Source organism: Dufourea novaeangliae, unplaced genomic scaffold, assembly GCF_001272555.1.
Source record: "Dufourea novaeangliae isolate 0120121106 unplaced genomic scaffold, ASM127255v1 scaffold299, whole genome shotgun sequence".
NCBI lineage: Eukaryota > Metazoa > Arthropoda > Insecta > Hymenoptera > Halictidae > Dufourea > Dufourea novaeangliae.
This window is the reverse complement of record NW_015374192.1, coordinates 1,218,999-1,242,970: the sequence shown is the minus strand read 5'-3', so window position 1 is coordinate 1,242,970 and position 23,972 is coordinate 1,218,999. Positions and strand designations below refer to the sequence as shown.

The 23,972-nt window shown below is 42.6% G+C and overlaps 1 protein-coding gene across 1 annotated transcript in view; it reads right to left on the bottom strand.

Moving 5' to 3' along the window:
* The window catches only part of LOC107192208 (glutamate receptor ionotropic, kainate 2-like), a 126,712-nt gene that overhangs the window by 37,171 nt on the left and 65,569 nt on the right, over window positions 1-23,972 (bottom strand). Inside the window, exons 2-6 of the mRNA XM_015581418.1 lie at window positions 21,991-22,152; window positions 15,108-15,359; window positions 8,962-9,137; window positions 3,563-3,616; window positions 245-409 (exon numbers count right to left, since the gene is read on the bottom strand). Coding sequence (XP_015436904.1) covers window positions 245-409; window positions 3,563-3,616; window positions 8,962-9,137; window positions 15,108-15,359; window positions 21,991-22,152 — 809 coding nt within the window. The remainder of the gene's footprint in view (window positions 1-244; window positions 410-3,562; window positions 3,617-8,961; window positions 9,138-15,107; window positions 15,360-21,990; window positions 22,153-23,972) is intronic.

The following is a 23,972-nucleotide window of genomic DNA, read 5'->3' as shown; positions in this document are numbered from 1 at the left end:
GTGTCGTTGAAATTTACTTCTGAAGATCGTGTATCGTTCCAGGGACGAACCTGTGGCGTGCACGTCTCTTCCATATCGCAAAACTTTGGGGAGCAATCGTTCATGGGAAACGCAGAAAATCATTTTCCATTCCAGCGCGCGGGCGAACGAGTTTTCGGGACGCTCTCTGGCCACGTTGCCCGATAACCGCGATTTCCGGTAGGGGCATACCTACCCTAAGAGTTACTTGAACTTTCCAACCAACCTGGATAACTCCGGTTTTGTTGAGGATCGCGTGGCCAATCGGCTGGAAGCGTTCCATTTGCCGGAGAACTTCTGCCACCTTTGGTTCCTCGAGGTCCACCAGACGGAACGCAGTCATGTTCACGCTATTGTATTTAAAATCCTCGAGGTCGAACGTTTCGATGTCCTGAAAGCAGAATTTCACTGTCACGACAATAGGAATAATCGAGTACACATATATATCGTATAACGTGTATCGGATACAATTTTCATGAAACATATTTCGTTCAATAATATCCACTCGAACGCGATCCATTGTTGTGGATCAGCGGACAAAAAAATACGTCACGGTAAATACAATGCACAATATAAAAACGCAGATATGAATACGATATTTTGTAAATATTGATGAAACTTTTGTAATAACGAGACCAATTCAGAGCAATATGGAAAAACGGGTTGTGCGCTGGGAGGGTAAGCATAAATATGATCTGATTCTGCATGCAAAAGTAAGTTCAAAACAGGAATTACAATATTGAAATCGTATGGTAGCCTGTTAGTTATTAAAAAATCGTGCCTAAAGTTTGAATTTGTACTCTGGAATACGCGTTAAAAAAGATATTCTGATGGTGTCATACTTAAACGAGTCACCCCGTATAACACCACCGTGTCTATATTCACTGCAAGTAGAGAAGGTAGGTCGTGGTCAGACAGAAATCTAATTTTCCCCGAGAACGACTTTGCGGTTTCGATTTCCTTTGCATTTAGAATCATCCCTTCCCCCGTCGCGCCTCGGCTCGTCCCGTCACACAAACCCGCGAGCGGATTAATATCTCTCCCGCCCTTGGAAAACCGAGCCCAGCAAAGCCCGCCGTCGTGCTTTACTCCGGGGACCGCGGGGGTCTCTAAATTGAAGAAAAACGGCCGCGTTTATTGCCACGCCGCGGTGCAATTATCGTCCGCCGTTTTCTTAACCCCTCTCGACATCGGTGGCCTCGTCGTCGCTCCTGGCTGAAAGCGGCTAGTCTCACAGATATGATTTATAATTATTACAGGATGATGCATCGCTGCCCGGTAGACCGTTAAAGTAAATAATGTGGATTTCAACGGAGGTCAGCGACCCGCGCAGCTGCACTCGCCGACTTCTGGTGACAGATAAAGCTCGTTTCCGGGTACGTGGCAGCTATCCCACCCCCGTTCCTCGCGCTCACCCCTTTCTCCGCTCTTTTCGGGACTCCTTTCCTGTACCCTCGCCCCCCAACCCCTAGACCGCGTTATTTCCCTCTCGAATTGCGATATCGTCCCAGGAAGTCGCGCCCCGTGCCTCCTGACACGTGATTTATTCCGACCATGGTGGGTTATGTTTACGCGGAACACGGGGCGAAATTCGACCACGAGGGGGATGCAACGAATGTGACGAAAAACACGCGGTGTTTGTTTTTTTTTCTTTTTTTTTTAACACTATACGAGCGGCTGCTGTTTATTTTGTCTGGGCGGAATTGTTTTCTCGAATTCTAGAGGCCTCGATAGAAATTACAGTTCGCTGAAAACGTATTTGTCGCGAACACTTTTCCATTCTATTGTCACGTTTTCGATGTATTCGATGCGAGTATTTCGACAATGAATACAGGGTGTCTCGACTAAATGGGATCTAGCCTAAATATCTGCCTTATTTATTGGTGTGCGACGAAACTTCTCGGGACAACATTCAACTATTTCAAAGGGTACATCTACACTGGATAGAAAGAATTATTTTTCATATCAAATTTCAGAAGGGAATTTCTCGTTATTAAACGATTGAAACGGTGGGGTTATTATAGGATTCTAAATCTTGTCAAATCCTTGTTAAAAAATTTTTACCTGAGAAGTTTTTTCATACAATAGTAAATAAGACAAATATTATATGCAGTTGAACTCCTTTAGCTGAGACACCTTGTCTAGAAAAAATTAATTTCCATGGAACTTTATATTATTTACATCTCTCTTCTGCCACTCAGTGTATTCGCTACCAGATAAAAATTCAAAAACAAAATCCATCATACCACGATGACTCGAGTGACGGTGATTCAGTGATGAATCGTTGTTTACATCCAGCCCGTATTACCGTCGTAATAAACAGCAGCGTTTCAGTATCTGGCCAGTTCATGGTAACCGGTCAACGAACTTGCAAATTGACCGAACGAAAGATCATAATTATTTTCGTATTCGTCCCAGTCGTGAAAGCCGATTAAATATACGGAATAATATTTCACCATCAGCGACTAATTAATTTGCCATTAGTCGCTGAATATTGTATCTCGCTGCGGTTCGTGGTTAATTTCGTGTTTCGACTATCGATACACGGACGGGATCTCTGACATTCGACGTCGCGTAATTCAGCAAGCGGATTATGTCGGAACACATCGCGGGAAATTTATCGTAGACGCGTCTCCGTAGACGAACCGTCTTTCAGTTAATTTCCGTCGATTCGTATGCGACCCCGTGAACAAGGAACTTCGCGTACCGTGTGGTTGTCCCACGCGTTATCGCGTTTCTCTCGTATCCCCACGGAAAACGCGCGCCTCGTGGATGATCTACAGTTGCCTCGAGTGGGGGATTCGTTCTGTTATCCTGTTTGGTGAATACGTTGGAATTCTTTGCGATGTAATCGGTGCAACTAGTCTGACCATGCATTGTCTGTTTCTACTTTATCCTGTGGGTATTTACGAATTTCGATTCAAACGATTGTAATACGGTTGAAACTGATGAAAATGAAATGAACGCACTGAAACATTAGTTGGGGTTGTAATTACTTTTCGTTCGAATGATTTGTAGATATAAATGCCTGGATTTTGTTTAAAATCTTCGGTTCTGTAGAATGCATTATACACCTAGACAATGCTATAGCTTTGAAAATTGTAGATATCAAACGGAAAATCATTCACAGTTGTGTGTATATTCATGAAGGTCGTGGATTTGAAAATGCCTGAAAGTGTGTGTCTTTCATATATAGCTGTTCCAAATTATACTACGACCGAATGCAATCCGAATTACCGAAAATCCCGAATTACTCCACAACCAAATATTAGCTAACAGTCGCGGTACGCCAAAGCATTCGCGACATCGAAATGCAGTAGTTCAGAGATCATAACTCGTGATTACCTGTAGCCGGAAATTTTGAATTACTGTGAATAGAAATTGCGAGCAGGTTCAAAAGGAAGCGCGTGCGTCAAAGCGCGATAGAGCGTCAGGCTTTCCAACTTTCACCCGTGCTTATTAAAGCTAGCTTCATTAATCTCCCCGCCCCCTCCTGGCTCTAATTGCCATCGCTCTATACGGTGAAACACGACGGAATACTTACAAATGTGGTGAACATGTAGTGGTATCTGTAATCGTTCATCTGCAGCTGAAGTATCTGAAACAGCGAGAAAAGGGAGACTGGGTTACTGTCGATTCAACGGAAACGTCGTGTTTTTCTTTAATTTTCCCATGACTCAGGCGGACCTTCCTCGTTCGTTCGGTAAATGGGACTCCGGGTGGAGGCGGGGATTAGACGGATAAGAGGAAAATTGAAACGTTTCTCGCCAGGAGAATATACGCAGCCTTACGATTCAATAATTTCCTAGAGGTTCATTTCACGCGAAATCGGACAGTTTTAGGATTAACATTTCGGATTTTCTTGACACTTGGATACGTTATAGTTTTTATTTTGCAATTGTTTTAAAGGAAACATTCGACATGAAACGTAACGAACTAGCATTCTAGTAGTTAATTATCCTAGTACCAGCTACTTCAACGAACCGTTCATCGTTCTTCGTTAAACGTACCGTCACATCGTTCTTAATATTACCCAGCGCATTGTACTTTGTCATTCCCAGCCTGCATACGATGTTTCACGCCTCGATCTATCATTAGGCATTCCGAGGACGTGAAGCAGTCCGATAAACGTGCACGGATTTCATCGAAGAGCTCGAGGTGAGAATGGAGGAACAAAGAGGAAGGGGTAGTACCGAACGCATAAAGGAACAAGCTGAAGTAGCTGCGAATAGGATTGCAATTGGGATTGCAGGGAATTCAAGACGTTTTTTGATTACTCAAGCAACGACGAGATATCCACGGGAATCTTCCAGAGAGAAACGGCATCATGCAAATAACCGGGTACCCTTCGATCACGTCTGAGCGAAGACTGTCTTTCGTGAAGGCAAACGGTGCTCGAGATCCAGTTAAAAAACGTTTCCTCCCTCTGTCTTCCACCCTCGAATTTCTTCCCGTAATAAAAAGCGCGGGGGATTCAATTAAAGCAGAAAAAAATTTCATCGTACTCCTCGAGAGGAAACCCGTGATCCGTAGCCGGATATGAAAACGATCCCGACAGTTTTATTGGATCATTCGTATCGAAAATTCGATTCCTTTCGTTTCGATTTATACACAAACGCGGCTGCGCGCGCGCCGTTGATGTAGCAATCCCGTTTAAATGAGTAATCCTTGCTTTTAATATTCCATCAATGGGTACACGTTCCTAAGAGGGAAATGAATATTTTCCCCACCCTGTAGAAAAACGGGGATACCACTCCTCCTGTGATTATGGAATCCACCGTTCGCATGGTTCCGTCCGTATATTTCAATGGAAAATTTAAGCCCGAGCATTGCGAGAAATTCATTAAGCCGGCTCTCTGGTGCGAGTTATCGATCCCCCCTCCAAACATCGATCGAAATACTACTGTATTCCGTGTACCGTTTCTCTCGATAACGGAGATAACTCTATCTAATTTTTTCCCTCAGGAATCATAAATCTGTTTTCATGTTTTACGCACCATTCATTATTCTGGTCTCTCCAACACCCACGAAATCATTATTATGTCGAAAATTTAAACGAACCGAAGGTCTGAACGTTTAATGTTCCATTTAATGGAGCACGTGTCGCGGAAAACTGTTCGGATACTGTGGATTTTCGCGACCGCGCGTCGAGCATTTTCTAGCACGATCGATCGGTTTCTAAAAAAACTGACGGGGATGTGGACCGATGTGCAATTTCAGTCAAGCCGGTGCCTCGTCGGATTATGCAAATCTTTCCGCGCGCTGAACACGAGCCGATCCGCGGATAAAAGGCTCGAAAATTGTGGAAAACACCCGTGCGTCTCGGCCAGTCCATATCACAATCTGTGAACCAGGACGTTCTCTGGCCGAATGATACTAGCTCGATCTCTCGTATCATACACACGGCCGTCGAAATCGCGTCGAAATTCCATCGAAACCGGTGCTGCGTACACGTCATCGGCCGAGTGACTCGAACACGTGGTTAATCGTGTTCCACTGGCCGGCCTTGTAACCCCGGCAATTTCGGTTTACAGGATTTTGATTGCGAATCCATGAAAACAGATACACACGCGTATGCAACGGGATCCACGGTGAACGAGCACACGTGTTGGAGACGGAGGATTAATCCAGATTGGGTTTATCCTCGTCCCGAGGGTATTTCAGCTCGTTTTCTTTGAAACAGGGGTTGGCTTCCGGTGGGCTTAACGGAAGCAGGAATACGGTCGAATTTGGATATTTTTTTAGCAATAGAGAACTGCAGTCAGTTTTGTTTACCGTGTGACACAACAACAATTTCATTCACAGGTATGTGAATATTCCTATGTCAAGTCACAGTCGACATTTTTAAATTGCCATTTTAAATATGTATTATATTTCATAATACCTTTTTTCTTTACTACATTATTAGATAATTAATGTACGTGACCATTTTGTGTAACAAAAAATTCCTTGAATCGTTCAGATCCATGATTGTTGGTGTTACAGAATCGACAATACGTTGTTCTACGCAAATCATACGACCATCGGCTGCCGATGTTTGTATTATGCATAGTTTTCTTCTTGCCAGTATAAAAATGGCGGTGTCGCCGACCAGGGGAAAACAAATTTCTTTAAATCGGTTCCTATTGAATAACTGTCTTTTGAAGTACGTTTAAAATAAAGCACCTAAAATGACAGGATGTTATCGGAAATAAAATTCAAAAGTTAATGCTCCGATTTCCTACCGTGCCGAATGAAATATTTGATTATTCTTCAGACATTTCCGGAATCATTCGAACACATTCCCCAGGAATACAAATGTTTGTTCAAGTTTGCACGACGACTGACAAGCATCTTTCACCGTTTCCGGACGTAAGAAAGAAATTTAAGATTGTACCGGTCCATCGAACTAGCATAACATTATCTATTGTTTGCCGGAAATTTCCGTACAGTCAACGAAATCCGATTCCCGTTTCGGCTCTCGCTATGCTCCGAGAACGAGCCGTGACTCCGTAAGAATACTATGAATTAAACTTTCCCGCGGCTTATTGTCGGAAGAAAAAAACCGCCCAAGGTTGAAACATTGTGCGCAAGAGTTTTCTTAGGACGCGATCTAAGACCTCCGTATTACGTTTCCGCCGAAGAATAATGGCTTTTTAACCCGGTAAATAGAAAGTCCGCGCGGAAAAATTGTATTCCCGTGGCGGCAAGTCGTTTTAAATGTATTCGTTGAAAAATTGACGGATTTCCTGGCCGCCTTCCGGCGGTCTTTGCGCTGTTTCTGCGATAAAAAATCCCATCGAGTCGGAACAACTGAAAACGTTCCGGCGGACAGGAGGCTTCAGACGGGAAAACAATAGCGCAACACGTTATTGCGTACGAAAAGTCACTGAAAAATGTGGCACGAAATGGAGAAACACGCGACCTGCCCCTGTTAAATGTTCACAGAACGAAGTGGAACAATAAATTGCCGCTTGTAACGCTGCTGTGGCTGCTGACGAAACGCTGGCCGTTGTGTTTGCGTTCCTGTTTCGGTTCCATCGGAAGCTTCGCCCATGTGCATTGGACGTCATCACGACGATATCTTTGTTGGACATGTTTAGGGCTTGAAACTGACTGGCTGACGGCAATTTAAGTTATTTTTTCAACGCAAAACGACGGGGTTGCAAGGTTCATGTAGATTGAACCTGATTAAAATATAGAGTCAGACAGTCGAGCGAACTTGACTCGTGTTTCGTTACTGTAGGAATTCTTTATTTTAATTTCTCACATTTCCACTCGTCCGCATGTGCTCTCGTGGTTTCCATTATTACGTATATTTCTACTGAAACCTCAAAGAGAAGTTCATACGATACGGCTCTTTTAGAAATTGTAGAACGAATTCATGGTCGTGTTTCTCGATGTAACAGTATTCTCATTATGATTTTATTCCTGAATATTTCCCAGGCAGCTGATGCGGGATTATAACGTCAAAGAAGTTGAAAGCCGGACGTCTGACCACTCATCGATTATCATACATTTTCAATGAGTCGTTCGCTTCTGCAGTGATTTCAACCAGAATTTTCGTTCCCTGCTTTGGTTTCCATTGGACCTGTGATAAGCAAATATTTTGGCGCGTGCTGCGATCCATACTTGAACATTCTCCACATGTTTTGATCTAGATTCTTTCCGCAACAGTTTTCGATAAAGTAGAATGTCTGGAAATATTTTATACACGCGATTGTTGTGGTTTTTATACTCTTTTTGAATACTCGTATAAATTCAGTGAAATAGAGATGTTCCAGGAGTTCCGACTGGTACAATGCAACCATTCACGTTAAATTACTCGTAGTAAATTGCAATCCAGATAGAAATTGGTCTTACAAAAGTGTGTAACATGTCACCTATGTAATTGACGAAACCGTCGCTCCTGCAATTATATAATAATAATGGTTCATGTAAAATCACACTCCTAACGGTATTACAATTGGGAACTTACACATTAGCCTTCTCCCATATTGTAGTTACAAAGTTCCTTACGCTTTAGATACTACATAAATTTTTTTTCTATTCCGCATATTTACGGAATTCATCGTCATGAAGGAGATTCATCTTCAGTAAGGATGCTCATTTTCCACCAATTTTTTTTCCTCCAATCGGGAGCCAGATATAAATCGTCCTCTAGCACGCACCGTACTCGATACTATTGCAGCGGACTTTCGAGATTAAATATCGTGCGAGCCAGTATTATAGGTCTTCGGTTCCGCGTCTATTCAGCGGCTATACATATTGTACACGCGACGTATCGATCGATGGTCCCACTCTCCGCCCAGCATTCTTTTTACGGTCCTCCGAATAAGGATGCGAAGCTCCTCTATGGGTTTCCACGATGCGCACGGAAAATCTGTAACCGGGGCTCCTTGCCTTCAGAATGTAACGGTGTAATATTTCAAGCGGCGTTACAGACGCGAGCCAAGCCCCCAGCATTAAAGGAACTATCCGGCCAGGAATTCGAGACCTTAAATTCTTCGCGGTTCTTCCGATGAGTTTCCGAACTGGATCACGCGTGCGAATTGCGCACAGACGAGATCAATGTTTCGAATGCTTCTGGTTTATGCATGGAAGGTTGGGACAGTGGACATTTTGAAGGAAGTTTAATCGAAAGTTTTCTTCCCTTTGGACAATTATCGAAACAGCAATCGATAGTTGCACATTCGTTATAGCATATTTTCAGGTAAATGATATTTCACGATGTCTTCCTGTTTAATTTAACATTTAAGTAGCCGTTCATGTCGATAATACCATGCATTTCTAGATATTTAGAGAACGATCTATTTTATAATAATTTGGAATAAAGAATTAGACGAGGTAATGGCCTAATTTATAATACGGACGGAGGTTTGACCAAAAAATGATCAAGGCTGCGTTGTATGGATTTGCCAATCAGTTCATGGTTCCTTTTTCGAAATTCACGAAACAACTTACCGCTCGAAAAAATTGTTGCATGTGCGCAGGATCCGTATCGACGATCAACTTGTAAATCTCCTTGTGTCTGACTTCTCGGAGGACCTGCCTATAGGATCCAGGCCCAGCTTGACGAATGTACATCTCTGTCCTCGCAGAGGGTGGTGATTTCACGAGATCCTGTAGCTTGAACAATCCTGCAAATGAAAAACGAACGCATACATTTAATGTCAGTAAAGCTTTTTTAACACACTGGTTCCATTAAAATTTCCATACTTTTTTTTTTCATGCATGTCTGTTTCGTCACAAAGGTCCCTAAACGTGCTCAAAGGTTCGATAAAAAAAAATTGTCTGCGTTTGGCAAATAACTGGAGGCTAACAGAATTATCCGGACAGGCAATTAAATGTACTACCTTTGGTCGACGCAGGCAGGTCAACAAATATTGGCTAGCAATTTTCACAATTTTTCGGTGACATTATGTTGGTTATTTTTTCGCCAAGCGCTAAAACGTACCCCGTGTATTTGTAATTCCGAGGCATGCAAGCGGCACGTGTGTTTCATTAAACGTTTCTTCGTTCGCCAGGCCGTCGATGTCGATCGAGAACACGGTAGAACACCCACCCGCACATTTCCATAGGATTCTAAAAATGGTCACGAGCTATGAAGCTCGTGCTTCTTGTCGTCAGGACGCGTAAAATCCCGAGAGCCGCCGCCGCCGGCTTGAAGACGCTCGTCACGCTCGGCCAAGTGCGCAAAAATTTCGAGAGACTGTAGGGGCCTCGGCGGAATTTCAATTTCATCCCATTTTTCGACGACGTAACACCACCGCCACCGGCCTTGTTCTACTCGTGATGGAAATTTCGCTCGCAATTACGCTCTCATCTAGATTCTATGAATTCATTCGAGTCATGCTTTGAATATTTCAAAAAAATAGTGGAAATTTAATTTTCATAAATTTCAAGACATGTATTTCTTCTGAATACGAAACTGTTTTATATTAACTATTATGACTTGCCAAAATGTTGGTGAACGAATGTAATGATAGGAAGTGAGCAGTCTTATCTGAGAAATTACAGTGACTCCCACATTCCTTCACAGACTTCTGAAATAATAATTAGGTGTCGAAACTTTTATGCAATTTTTATTTATATGCTCTCCTTGTCAGTACTTTCACCATCCTTTTGCGATAAAATTTTCTCAATTTTGAAATAGAATTCGCACTTTGGTAAGTAATTTTGTTTATAGAAGCTACAACCCTTCGTAAAGAAATTGTAAAAAAAATGTATGATTGTTTTCGCGGAATAATTGCTCTGAGTCCTTCCGGCTGAAAATCTGGAATCTAAAGATATCAGTCCACTTGCTAGACGTTGTTTCCAATTATCGTGTTGAATTTCTATAGTACCACCTATGTATCAACTGCCTCTTTATGTTTTTAAATACATGTATTTGGTAGAGTTACAGGATAGTTCGCATCTTGGGGGGGGGGGGGGGGGGGGTGAGGGGTTGTTACATCAATGTATTGGGGAAAGTTTTGTTCACCCTTAGAGTGGCGGATGCTTCTCGTTCCTTGAAATTTATGTGAATTTCGCCCGGTTCAGTAAGTACACGAGATGAGAAAGAATCCCGGAAGGCACGCACCCCCTTCTTTGTCCCTTGCTTCTTGTCCTGTTTTGTGGAGCTGACAGCTGAATGATTTGTTAGCTGACATAAATATAGAGTTTCAGTCCTTACACGTCGTCCGTTTAGAGTTATTTCGGAGATTCTCCTGTATGACCGATGTGTGAAAATGAAAAGTAGATAGTTGCTTATTTCAAGCACAATCTAAACGAATCTTCAGTCTTTCGCGTAAATTTCTCAATAATATCTGAATTATTATTACAATGATCAAGAGCATTGCAGTGATTCTACAGAAAAATAACGAATACTGTTAAGAATTAATAATATTTATTAGGAATATTACTGGAGAACTTATTAGCAGACTTTGTATATCAAAGTGTCTTTACCAATTTGACTGCCACATCACGTTCAAGCTGGATTATTTAAACATCGTTAGAAATTTTCTATAAAATTACAATCGCTGTATAATTTAGAACAAGTTTAAAAAACTTTGTCTTTTTCATTGTGGCACTCAACGTGTTAAACAGAAACGGCAGTCGATTAATGAAACACACTCTAATAAAGATATTGCGAGTGATGGCACGGTGAAATCAAACCCGCAAAATTCTTTTTCAAACCTGAGAACATTCGTACGCGCGCAAAATGTTTTGACAACCAGGCCGAGTCGTCTAGTTTCTGAATGGGAATTAGAAGCTCCGGATGGCTCACAATTGTCAGTCAGCACCCCATCCGCGTCGTACAAAGGACAAAAGACATCAATCCTCGTAAATACTCAAACGAATACGGTTTCGAATGCTCGAGAAAATTCCCGGGGCGCAGTTTTCAAAAGCTACTTCGCTCGGCCGCGGAAATTTCGCGATTCCATAAGCTCGTCGGACATAAGCCTCGCGCCGAAAAAGCTCGTTGTTCCACGCGAACGTTTCAGCTCCATCCAGTTCGAATGGAATTCCTCGAGCGTACGGTGTCGGGCGCGAGATCTCACGGAACGCTGAAAAGAATCGCGTGCCTCATCCTCCCCCCTTTCAGCCATTTAATACATTCGCGGGTTGTCGTGTTTCAACGCGGAAAACGCGCGCACCACGCGTTCTTTCCGGGCGCTCGACCGGAATTCGAGCAAATCCACCGACGAGCACCATCCACGCGAGCTGAAATCGATACGAGTGTCGACAAATTTTTGCTGGATGTTTCGCAATAACTGTTTCCCTCGAATATTACAGTAACGTGCACTTTAAACAACGAACTGCAAAGAAGAGCTCTTCGATGTCTTATTTTCGTTTGAGGGTACTTGTAACTGAATCTGTACTTTAAAACAGATGTATATAGAACAAACTGGTGTAACGTGATATCTTCAGAAAAATTTCGTAAGAAATTTTTACGAAAATAAAGGATAGAAGTTTGTTTTCGGGGTTGTCCAGAAACCGTTTGTACTATATATTATCAAGTTGCTTATCAAAGTAACACCTGTAGCAGTCCACGAAGTGAAAGCAATTCTTTTAATGACACGGATGCTTGTAACCCAGGATTATGTAACATATTTATAGTTGTCGGATTTCTTATGCATCGTACTAATAGAAAATATTTAAAATAAATGCCGTATTTTGATTTTAAAAAACAAACGGTAAACGCTGATTCACGAAAGCTGTGCGCCTTTTAATATAGTTCACATTTTGTCTAAATATGTCCTTTTCCGGTGGGCCGGGCCCCTGGAGTTAGTTTCTCGTTTCACGATTCCGTTCGCCAGCGGTTACTTCCGGCGATAAGAAAAATTTACCGAATTCCGGGAAGTGGGCCAACGCGAAACGTTTGAAAGTTACGCTCTGTGGCCGATATTTTTCGGGTCGTACGATGTTCCAGCAGTTTCCGGCGAAGATGCCATACGAACTTTGTTGTTTCATTTGGTAAAGACAATGGAAGGCTTGGGATATGTACATCGATAGCAATACGCTCTGCCTTTATATCGTTCGAATTAGAGATTTTTGATTGTAATGAAAGTTTCTATTTTCTTAGGCTCGGAAGTCTGAATTATAAACTTTCCACTCATTACGATACGCCTCGGCGAAGAGAAGTTTTGAAATGTCTCGGGTTTACGGTAGGGAGGAATTTATCTCTGTCATAAAGATCAAATGGATGTCGAGTGGAGACACATTCCTCGGGGGTCTTCGTCCCTCCATCCCCTGCCCACTCGTATCTCCTGCCATGATTATATCGTCTAATCAGGGAAAGTAATTCCAAAGAACGGTGCGCGCCTCCGTTCCTCCCGACAGTCTAGTCATTCTATAAAAAGGGACGAAATACTGCCCCCTGAAGTCTTGAATTGATCGCATCGACATTATTCACGGAAACAACAGTTTCAATTTAACAAATCCTCAAAGATTTCCAAGTTTGTCGAAGAGTTCTACAATCCTTTAACTACTTCGATAACATTTCACAGTGATTTTGTAAACAGAGCGTGAAACGTTTTTTTCAACTGTTTAGATAAGAATCCTCCCTCTTCGAGCTTGGAAACTGAACTTCTCGCCACGCTACCTCGAATCCCAATCACTGCCGGAAGCAAGCTTTCGACCGAATTCTGGATAGCCAGACGAAAGGAGTGATGCTCTTCGTCGTACAAGAATTGAATTACTGGGCCGAGGATCCCATGACCGCGAGTTTTGTCGCGGAAAAATCGGACGGCGTCTCGAGCTGGGGATGTCGCGTGGCCTGAACTAAGAATACAAACTCTAATAGAATTCCGGGCGCACGGAACGCAAAAGCTTCTGCGGAATTCCGATGAGTTGCTCGGTACAATACACTGGGGAAACTGTTCTATACCTTGGTTACCGAGTCGATACAACCATGGATATTTGATTATATCTTATTGAAATATATACTTCAGGACGACCCTGGTAACGCTCCAGGCAAGACAGCACATAGCAAACGGTGCAACTCTATTTTTGTGAAACTGTTTATATTCTATATAGAATTTGTGAAAAACAGAAATTCTCAATTTCTTTGTTCTCAGAAGCAAAATAGCTATACTTAGATTTATTATTTATAAACAGATTACGCTTAACAAAAGGGTTATATTCTCCACTTTTCTATCATTTTGGTTGTTAAAATATACCTGATGTAGGAATGGCAGCTACACTCCGCAAATATTTTAATATCCCTACGTGCTTTATAATTAAACAGAAAAGAACCTTGCAGTCACAGTATTTCCAGTTAGACACTAATAATTCAAGGCATACTCTGATGACGGCGATTCGAAGTCGCAAGACGGCGAGATCGAAGAAAAAAGTTCCTGGCTCCACGGCGTCGAGCCTCACCGCCATGATTTTCCTCGGAACGGCTCGGTTACGTTCGCGTGCGTATGACAGGCGGACATTTCGCGTCGCGTCGGCATCCACTTTCGCCGGCTGATCCCGACGTTCTATTTGCATAGGAACGCGTCAGCCGGCGCGGCGAAAAAAAAAAAAGAAAAAAAAAGATGAGAAAATACCGTAATGACTAGCCCATATGACAGGCTATGCAATCCGTGCGCGGTGTTCCGTGATTCCTTGGAGAGTGCTACTCATATACTTGCAAATCTGTCCGCGGCCGAGAATTCTGTTTTATTGTTCGGACGGGGGGGTGTCGTGTTTATCATTGTCGCGGTGGTTCTGTCCCGCATAGGGGTAGAAAAAGGGGAGAACGCAATTTCGGTTGCTCTAACCGGCCTCCCGTGACGCGGTTTTGATTATGTTTGATGCGTACGCACGAGGTCGCGTATAAATATTCCTTGTTTTTTTTGTTTCTTCTTTTTCTTTTTTGAGTCCTCGAAATCTCGTCGCGTGGGACTGGTACCGAGACACAGGTTGGAAACTGTAATTTGGAGGATGTATGTTTCATTATAATGAAGAGGAACGGAGATAGAATTACGCACTGGGATGTCGGATGAATCTTTTTGAATGTGTATATTATTCATACGGAACGAGATTATGCAGTGGAAACGTAAATATTGAGAATTGAGAGGATGTATTCGTTATTTAATGAATTTTAGCCTAGGAGAGTGTAGATTTGATAGTGATCTTGTGTCAATCGAAAGATGAAGATGTTTGTTTAACTATAGATTACTAATTATTTGTGAATATTACGTCTGAAAGAAAACATGTAATATTCTAGAGAAAATGTTTAATAAGGTAAAAATCACTAGGATACACAAATAGAAATTCTATACAAATTTCTACGATTAATTGCAATCTGGAAAGTATATGAACGAACACGCGAGTCACTGTAAGTACTTATAATAGCCAGACTTGAAAATAATACGATAAAAAGTTAGGGCAGCAACGTGCCGATTTCTGAGAATCGCGAATTCGTGTTCGTAATTTTTACGATAATTTAGTAATCTAGCTGGGGATATGGCCCGTAATAAATCCACTTTCCGTCTAATGGCCGATAATACTTATTTCCTTAACTAACTAGATCATCAATTTACACATTGCAGAGAAGTGTACTATGGACCCAGCAGTAAAGCCTTTGACGTTCAGTAACAAAGGGAATGGGTGGTGAGGAAACTGTCTCTACTCACCGTAGTCCTCCTCGTAGATGATCGCGACTCTTGTCCAATTCAGAAACGACATGAGGTCCTTGAAAGCCTTGTTCAGATGGTCCTGCGAGGGATAGAGGTTTATACTGAACTCCTTGAACGTCGGTTCGAAGTCGACTCTGGCCTCCAGATGCGGGACGTCCAGTGCCTCGCATATGCTCTGTATGTGGGCGCCCAGAAGAGGATCGGACGGTCCGAAAATCCCTTGCACCGAACGGGAAAGTTGCTTGCAGGCTGCAACAGAAAAGAATCAAAGACTCGTTATTGCCGCGGGAAGCTTTGCCAAAGAAATGTTCAACTCTCCGAGGCTACTTTTCTCTGCCATTAAACGTCGCAGTCGTGTTAAGTGTCGCATTACACGACGAGCTGGAGTTGAAAATAGAGACCGGAAAGAGGGAGTAAAAAGGGGACGAAAGAAACTCGTATAGAGAGTTGTGGGAACAGAAATACGAGGATGACTCTGTCCGACACATGGATTTCACATAATATATATATCTGGATGATACTTATTTGACAGCTTTGTTACAATCAGAACTGTATCAGAAATTTTTATGGAAGATTTCGTTTTCTGCCTTGTACCCCAACCATTAACCCAGTGATGGGCAACTCAGCGACCGCCAAATTCACTAGCGGGCAACAGGCAACATAAATCCTCCCAGTCGATGTTACTTCAACAGAATCAACAATTGACATTAATCTGCACCCGCGACACGTTTGTTCATCGATGAATGGTCCTGCACCGATGTGTTCATTCGTTGGTTTATTAATCGAACGATTCAGTGGCGGGAAAAAGCAACTGTGCGTGATTTACGAGGTTGTGGCGTGAGCATCACGGAAAATCGACAGGAAATTGATACGTTATCGTAACGTTGGGTTTCTGTGATCCACACGATCCTTTCAGCCCGCGATACCATTCCGAGCCTGACTTTTGGACGCGATCGCTGGCACGCGTGTAAAGACCCGGCGTCACGATGAACGGGAACGGACGAGCTCGATTCCGAAAGTGGGATTTCGGGGTGGCTAAGCATTCTCCACTTTGTCCGTCGCGGTTTGAATTATTCACGAGACTTTCTTTGCCTTCGGATCGACGACGGGCCGGGGAAGATACGACGATCGCCTGACTCATCGTTTTCGCGTTTACGCCGCCGGTTTCACTTTAACCGTGCATCGGTGATTCGTTTGAATCGATGGAAAATGCGTCCTTGTGATCCATTATCTATCGGAATTTTCTGAGATTTCCGCGGGATCGTGAACACTATTTGCACGTATTCTTGACAATATACATTGTTCTTGGAGAAAGTACTTATGTTGAGTAGGTATACCTGTTGTATATTATGGAAGCTTCTCGACCATATTGACGGGCCATTTGAAACAACACTGGATAGTCTATAAATCACTTACAGGGATATTTAAGTTACTTCTAATTACCAGGGAAAAAATATTTCACGAATAGATCGTTTGCAAAAGAAATCGAGGTCAACTGTCAACGTTGGATGGCACCATTAAACATTTTTCTTTCGACACTCTAACGAACAATACATGATCGGAGGAAGTGTACGATTTCAAAAGGAATATGATAGACGTCACTTGTTCCCAGGAAATTTCATTCAGGTTTTCATCGTTCGATGGACGCTGCGTTCCACGTTTCGCGCCGTTGCGTGTGTTTAAACCAGCGCGACAGGTTGAACGCCGCGGTACGTTGACGTCTACCGTGAAATCAGGCACTGTGAAAAACACGGAAAATATAATTTGTATGAAGCCCCCGCGGCCATTGATATTCCCGCGGCGCGCGACTCTGGAACAGCGCAGTTTAGCGGACAAATTTATGCCGCGTTTGTTCGGATTTATTCGCCGTTAAACGTCGATGCCTGATCGTCATTTCGACGAGCCCGGTCGACGCGACAATGAAATGGTGAAATCAAATTCAGCTTTCCAAATCACATCTATGCTTGTGGATTTACAGGAAATCATTTATCCACGGGATATCTTCGTTTCTTCGTGTTCTTTTTTTCGATCAACTATGAGACTGGAAGCGATCGATGGATAATTGAGATCGCGACTGGAAAACTCGAGAACGCTGCTCGATGAGACTCTAGGGATACTCTGTTGGGACTACAGGTAAGGTGTATTGGTGCATCGTCCGACGAAGAGGGGAATGGATCGATCTTTCAGGAAAATTATATCCCGAGACGCGATTCAGTCGATTGCTCGGAAGAAACGTTCCTGATCTCGGTGGATTTATAATTTTCCTTTGGTCGAAGTATTGTCAAACGTAATATTTACCGAATATGTTTAACCAGCTTCTCTTCGAAATTAATCATTTAAAAATATATATCCTAAGTGAATGCATGTCATGCAGTTCGCAGAAATCTAGAGAAGTAAAAGTGAAGGTAAACTCGAGTGACTGTTCAGACCACGGGTGACAAAGAAATCTATAGAAAAGCACGAAAACGAACAGAATTGCGGCGTAAGCGTCCAAAGTCGTAATAATAACTAAGGGGAAGGAGAAAACCCGCCCATTTACTTGGCGCCCAGAGATATTTACCAAGTCCACCAATTGTCAACAACGAAGTTTACTTTCCTATTGACTTCAAAGCCATACTTCCTGTAATAATGAGACCGTTTGCGATGCTTTTATTAATGTTTACAGAATTTTACCGATATCAATTTAAGAGGCTTGAAGTACGGTTGGGTGAGCCGGAATAGAAGACGAAGGGCGAATAAATCCACAAAATTCATCGAGCAACTTTGGCGGTCGCTTTGATCCGCCAAAGCGGAACATTATAATGGATAGTCTCGATTATTACCGGAAATTCACAATCGACGGTATAACTGCTTCTTTAAGAATTCAATCGATGTTCAGTCCGATTTTACGCAATCTTCCCGAAACTAATATAATAAAATTTTACTTTACATACATCATATCTCCCAATCGGAAAAAATTTGCAAATCGTTGAACCTTGGACGAACGACTTTTATAATTAAGTCCACAAATTAAAAATTTCCTCAGAAGCCAATCACGATCGTCCTGCTGTAGCCTTTAACTCTGTCCATGCCAAACAGAAATACGAAATAAACTAAAAGTTTTTTTCAAATTAATTTTCCACAGTAACTCAATCGTTTTCTTCGTGTTCTTTTCTGTTTCTAAGACTCCTTTGGTCTTATTTGGCAGCTGTAGAAGTTTTCTAATGTCTTCTGTTTTATTGTTTAGTATTGTTCGTTCCTTCCTGTTGAATCCGTCTTTGGTGTATTGTCTGCTGAAATAGTTTGCGAGGTCGCATAATTAGTTGGGTATATCTTTTTTCCATTCTTCATCCATTTCTAAAATCAAAAAGTTCTTAACGAGCAAGGAGCAAGATTATCGGTGTAAACTGGAATACGATAAATTTACTTTGGTCCTCGCTTAAATGTTAACCGAGCTTGTAATAAGAGGATTAACTTTCAAACGCAAACCTCTGGGAAAGAAAAATATTGGATAGGCAGTTCGGCGGGAGGGGCGCGAAAGTCGTAAAAGGGTAAAGAACATCGCGATCAGCTCGTGGCCGCGATAATTTCAGCAGCGGCGAAGCGAAGAGGAAGCCACGACTCGCTAAAGCCGGTGTAATTTAGGTAAATGGTGGTCGGTGGGGTTAAGTGCTGACGGAGAATTTTTTCCGTACGCGCGCCGGTGGAATCTAAAATCCGACACAGTGGTTTTCCGTCGACCAACGACAATGTCCGCTGGATTTTTTAGTTTACCCCTTTTTTCGTCGTGCCCTTTTGTCACATTTGCGTTCAACCTTTCAGGACACCTTTACTTCTATATAGTCGCCGACATTACGCAAGATGGCGACAGTGGACTCTACTAGCATTGTCTTTCTACTCCTACATCGTTACGATATTTTTAACAACCTTGTCTCACAATTAGACATACGTTCCAAGTTCTTAGACCCTATAGTCCTTCGGTTTCTTTTCTATCGTATTCCAGGCGATACACAATTGAACCAACATTTTTGTGTAATTTAAATGGTCTTCGTTAAATTTTTCTTGCTTGAAATAATAACCGAAATGTAGAGCGCCAGGAGTTGTTAGCGGTGTTTGAATCAAGAAGGCTTTGCTTAAAGTGTCAAGAAAGAAAGCGTTTAGCCAAACGGTCTGACGGATTCCGATGAAAGATTTCCTTTTTAAAAGGAATACGAGCAGGTGATACGGTTTCCGCGGCCGTTAACGTCGCATTGTTACGCAATCCGTGGCTTTCTGTTTCCGGCGTAGAAATGGCGCCTGGAATGCCGTTACACGACTCGCTACGGAAATTAGAGACGAAGCCATTTCTGGATGTCATCGTGCGCCAGTGACGAGTTACGGACTCGGCGGAGATAGCTTGACGGTTGAAACGAGGTCTCGCTGCGTTCGCAGATAGGCGGTTTTTAGAGGTGAATTGTTGGGAAAAGTATTTACTTTTTGTACGAGTCGTAGGTTCTAGTAGTTGGAAGATGCAAGAGTGGTTTATATGGTGTTATATCTCGATTATTATAGTCTGATGCGTATGCACCTGGTATACTGTCTTCTGTGTGTGTAATCTAGTAAATTGCATCAGGTAGAGAGTGCATAAACTCTATCTACGTAGACATGTTGACTACCACAGTGAAAAAGGTTATACGTAGCCAGACACATATTGTTTCACTTTTTTAAGCTGTGTATCGTCGAAAATATACATGCGTTTTGTTGGTAGAGGCTTTTGGTCGTGTTTTAAATTATACTGGCAATGTTAATTTTCGGCACAAATTTTCTCACGGACTTTAAATAACAGAGTCACCTTCCAATTTACGTGTCACCCATATTTGAGCGACATGACAGTCACAATATTAATTATAGTTAAAGTGTTATTATCTAGATGGAGGAATTCTCTGCCAACTATCAGGATAATCTTCCAAGGATCATCCAGGATTTCGATGGTCTTTCAAAAGCTCCTCGAGAATCTAGTTCATTCCAAATATTTTGGTTTTACTTCGATTACCCTCCATTTCGTGTATATATCAAGAAATCACGATCATTTAATCGAGACTAGTAACCAAGATTCGTTCAACAGCCGTCCTCTCTCCTCTGGTAACCACGATTCTCTTGGCCCGAGAAATATGTGCGTATGAAAACCGTTCGACAAGAGGAAATGAAGTGTCGTTGAGTCCCAATAATCTCGACCACGTTCACGACAAAATAGATATTCGCCAGAGATAGAACTTCCCTGGAAATTTATTGACGTCCGGTCGGATTTACGGTTCGCAATTCACGTTCGCCAACCGCCTACGATCGAGCGGCAAGAAACATTGTTATGGTTTCGCAGCGGAGCTGACTCGACCCGGCCTGTGGAATTGTTTTGCATAAATTTTAACTTATGACTCGCCCGTTCCCCGTCTTTGCTGCCGCCGTGTGTGCACGTATATCCGGGTTATTCGCTAAATTTTCGACGATCCGACTGCACATGGTTTCTCATACATATTATTCGAGGAATCGAGAGTAGAACTCGTTACCTTCCTGTAAACAGTTCGATTCCAGAAAGAACGAAATAACGTTTACCATCGGAAGGAGTGAAAAATTTGATACGTGAAACAGTCGAAATATCATTTTTTAAAGAAACGAGACTTGATCCTCCGAGTGTTGGGCTCGCGGGGCGTCCAGACAAAATACAGACCTCGTTAATTCCACGATTTAATTGCTTCGGGAACTCTCCCCGGATTTCGTAGCCTCTTGTTCATAACAACGTGTTATGACGGTAAGAACTTAAAGGGGATGTTCCGTGATTCCGGAGTGTTTTTTTGAGGATTCACCGTCTTTTCAATCCCTTCTAAATAAATATACGCGCAGGGTCCTGGACAAGCTTACCGCGTTTTTCCATCGATATTACAGCCGCGAGAAGAAACAACTATTCATTCTTTTACGTTCGAACTTCCGGTTACCGGCGTAACGCGTTCCGCCAGAGAAATACCGGCTCCACGACGAATAGTAAAAAGTTACGGCCGCCCGTGAACGCCGGAGCCGCGTAACTTTTATCTGCAAAGGCGTATCGGAGAGGTGGATGGGATGAAAATCCGTCTCGTGGATGCGAAATAGTTTCCCGAGGCGTCGTAGCTTTATCTTTTTTTTTGTTCGTCTGAATGAAAATCGAACGGAACGCCCGCGAACGATTTCCTGAACCCCGAGCGTTTATTAACCTCCGGAACGGAAAAGAGTCAAGGCCCACCAGGTACTTATTTTTTCTTTTTTCTTTTCATCAGATAGGGAACTCGTGCCTTATCGTCAACGCGACGTTTTCATGTCGAGATTCTGCCCGTTCTAAATGTGTTCGAGGCGTTAAATATTACGTTTCGTTGTCGTGGGTTTAGAGAAAAAGCTGGGCTTGTGTATACATCGGTTGAGGGAACGGGCTCTCTCGTGATGTAGGAAGATGCAGTAGGCGGAGAAGTCGTGCAGCGAAAGTGCTGTCCGCGTTGCAATTTTTTCGTTGCTGGTTTCTGACACAGTTCTGCGTGGTATGTGGGTCAACGTGTATCACGAAATTGAAAATTCTGTGCAGGATATACAGGAATGGTGTTGGTAACTGGTGGTTAAACCTGAATAGGGATAATTCTATATAAAAAAATAAGTTGAAAGTGTAGAATAAAATTTGTTCATTTAAGATGATTTACTGTATAGAGGCAAGTTAAGACTAGACGAAGAGAAACATGGAACAGTTGTTTTTCGAAAGACTTTCAGACAGATTTCTAAATTGCAATTTTTCTTCATATATCTGATTACTATCCGAACAGTAATTTAGCTAATCTAAGTAATAGAGGATTTCCACTGTATTGGCTGCATTTTCAATGAATTTTATGTGTACTTAAACTCTCACCTTTTTTCGACGTCCTGAAAGAATCATCCTTGGGCACGTACTGAATATCGTAGACCAACGTTGTGTTCGCCAGTAGAGTTTTGTCCTTGTTGATTTTGTAGATGGCGTATTTGAACGCCAGTTCGGATGGGCTGTCCCTCTGATCTTCCGTGAAGATGGCTCCTGCAATATCATCGGAGAGTGAACTCATTAATAACGTTATTATGTAAATGTAACAGTGGAAATTTTGTTTCACACACAATTTGCGTTCATATAGATTTCGAGTATTTCTTCAGCTTCGCTCGATTTACATCGTTCTAACGTGAAGAGACTCACATGTTACAGGAGCGTAATTAGATGCAGTGGTTGCCCGTACGCACCGTATAAACGCTTAGAACCGCGTTTCCTCTTACGGAGTTGATTGCCCCTCGAAAGCACACAGCGGAAGAATATTACCGTAGGTTGAATGGGACAGGTCTTCACCGTGAAATAAGCATAATTAATTCCTCTTTACAAAGCTTTCGGACACGCTGATTAACAGTGCTCGCGGAAACAGAAAAGAAATGCGAAGTGAATACCTAACCATCCCGTCTGAAATCGAAAGAAACTAAAGGAACGGTAAAATTAGGATTAACGACAATTCTATTCCGAAGGTATTCTCGTCAGGATATGCAACTTTTCGAGACCTCGATGGCAATTACCAAGTTTTCCATGCCCGTTTCTTCGTTCCACGGGCCGACAGACATCATTAATCTCGAGTACAATGAGGGGAACTAGAAGAAAATTTCTTTAAAATTGAAGTCGACGAAGGCGAATAGCGCGGGGTGGGGGACAGAAGCAAAGAGGATTAAACGACCCTTCCCTGACTCATAATTTTATACATTCAACCCCATTCGGGTCTCAACTGTCGCAACTTCGATAATCAATTTTATTCTCTCCACCCACCTCGTATTCGTAATACCTATCCCCGCGATGCTATCCCAAGAACTAGAAGCTGTCCGTTCTCGGGAATTCGTTTTCCTTCTTCTTCCTTTTTTTAATTTGCCGCGTACAGTGTGTTCAGGAGTTTATTAAGAGTAATCCATCTTCGAGCGGTCAATCTAGACACGGAGACCCTTTAATCCTTTATCCACCATGACCGGTTCTCAATTTTACGAACATTCTATCGTTTCGTCGAGCCTCCGCGTACTCGAGATCGAAAACGAATTCTACGAACAATCTCGTCCTGCTTTCATCGTTCTTGTGCGAACCAAGACATTTTTTACTTTGCGACTGAAAGCTCCAGGTAACGCTAATTTACATGATTGAAATTGTCCGACGGAACCGGTGGAAAGTGAATTCATCTATGTCATGACTAGAAGTTCCCTTAGGAGGTTCTTTCGCGGACGAATCAATCTCCATCACTCCAACCAAAACGACGCCGACGATAATTGGCTAACCGGAATTAATTGTTTCCAAACGATCCCCAGGCGGCCGGGTTACACACTTTCTCGTCTAATTATCGGTGTAGAAATGATTAATATACTCCAGTGGGGCTCTTGGTTTTTCGTCGCGGTGCGGGACACTGTCTGGAGGTTCTCGTGACGTGAAAAAGGAAAAAAATCGTTGGCACCTAATAAATGATACCGAGCTGGACGATTAGCCAGTGTCTAGTGACACTGTTTATTTTCCACACTACCGGCGGGGTAATTGAAGAGAGATGGATGCCGCTGGGAGTAGAAAGAACGAGTTAATATCCCTTGATAAGCATCAGAACAGAGACGCGTCTATTTGAATGACACGATAACTGTTACAAACGATCGCAACAGTCGGTCGCAGGAGGATCTTTCGAGTTCACGTTTTGCCTTCTGTGTCTTAGCAATTGTCGTTCAAAGTCGCATTAGGGGATTTAGGTGGGGAATCGTAAGAGACTTCGAGTATGCTGGCATCGGTTATATCGAGACACTGATTGCTCGATAAAGATCCTTGGGATGGAGAGCTCGTCGTTGCACGTGCCACGAGAC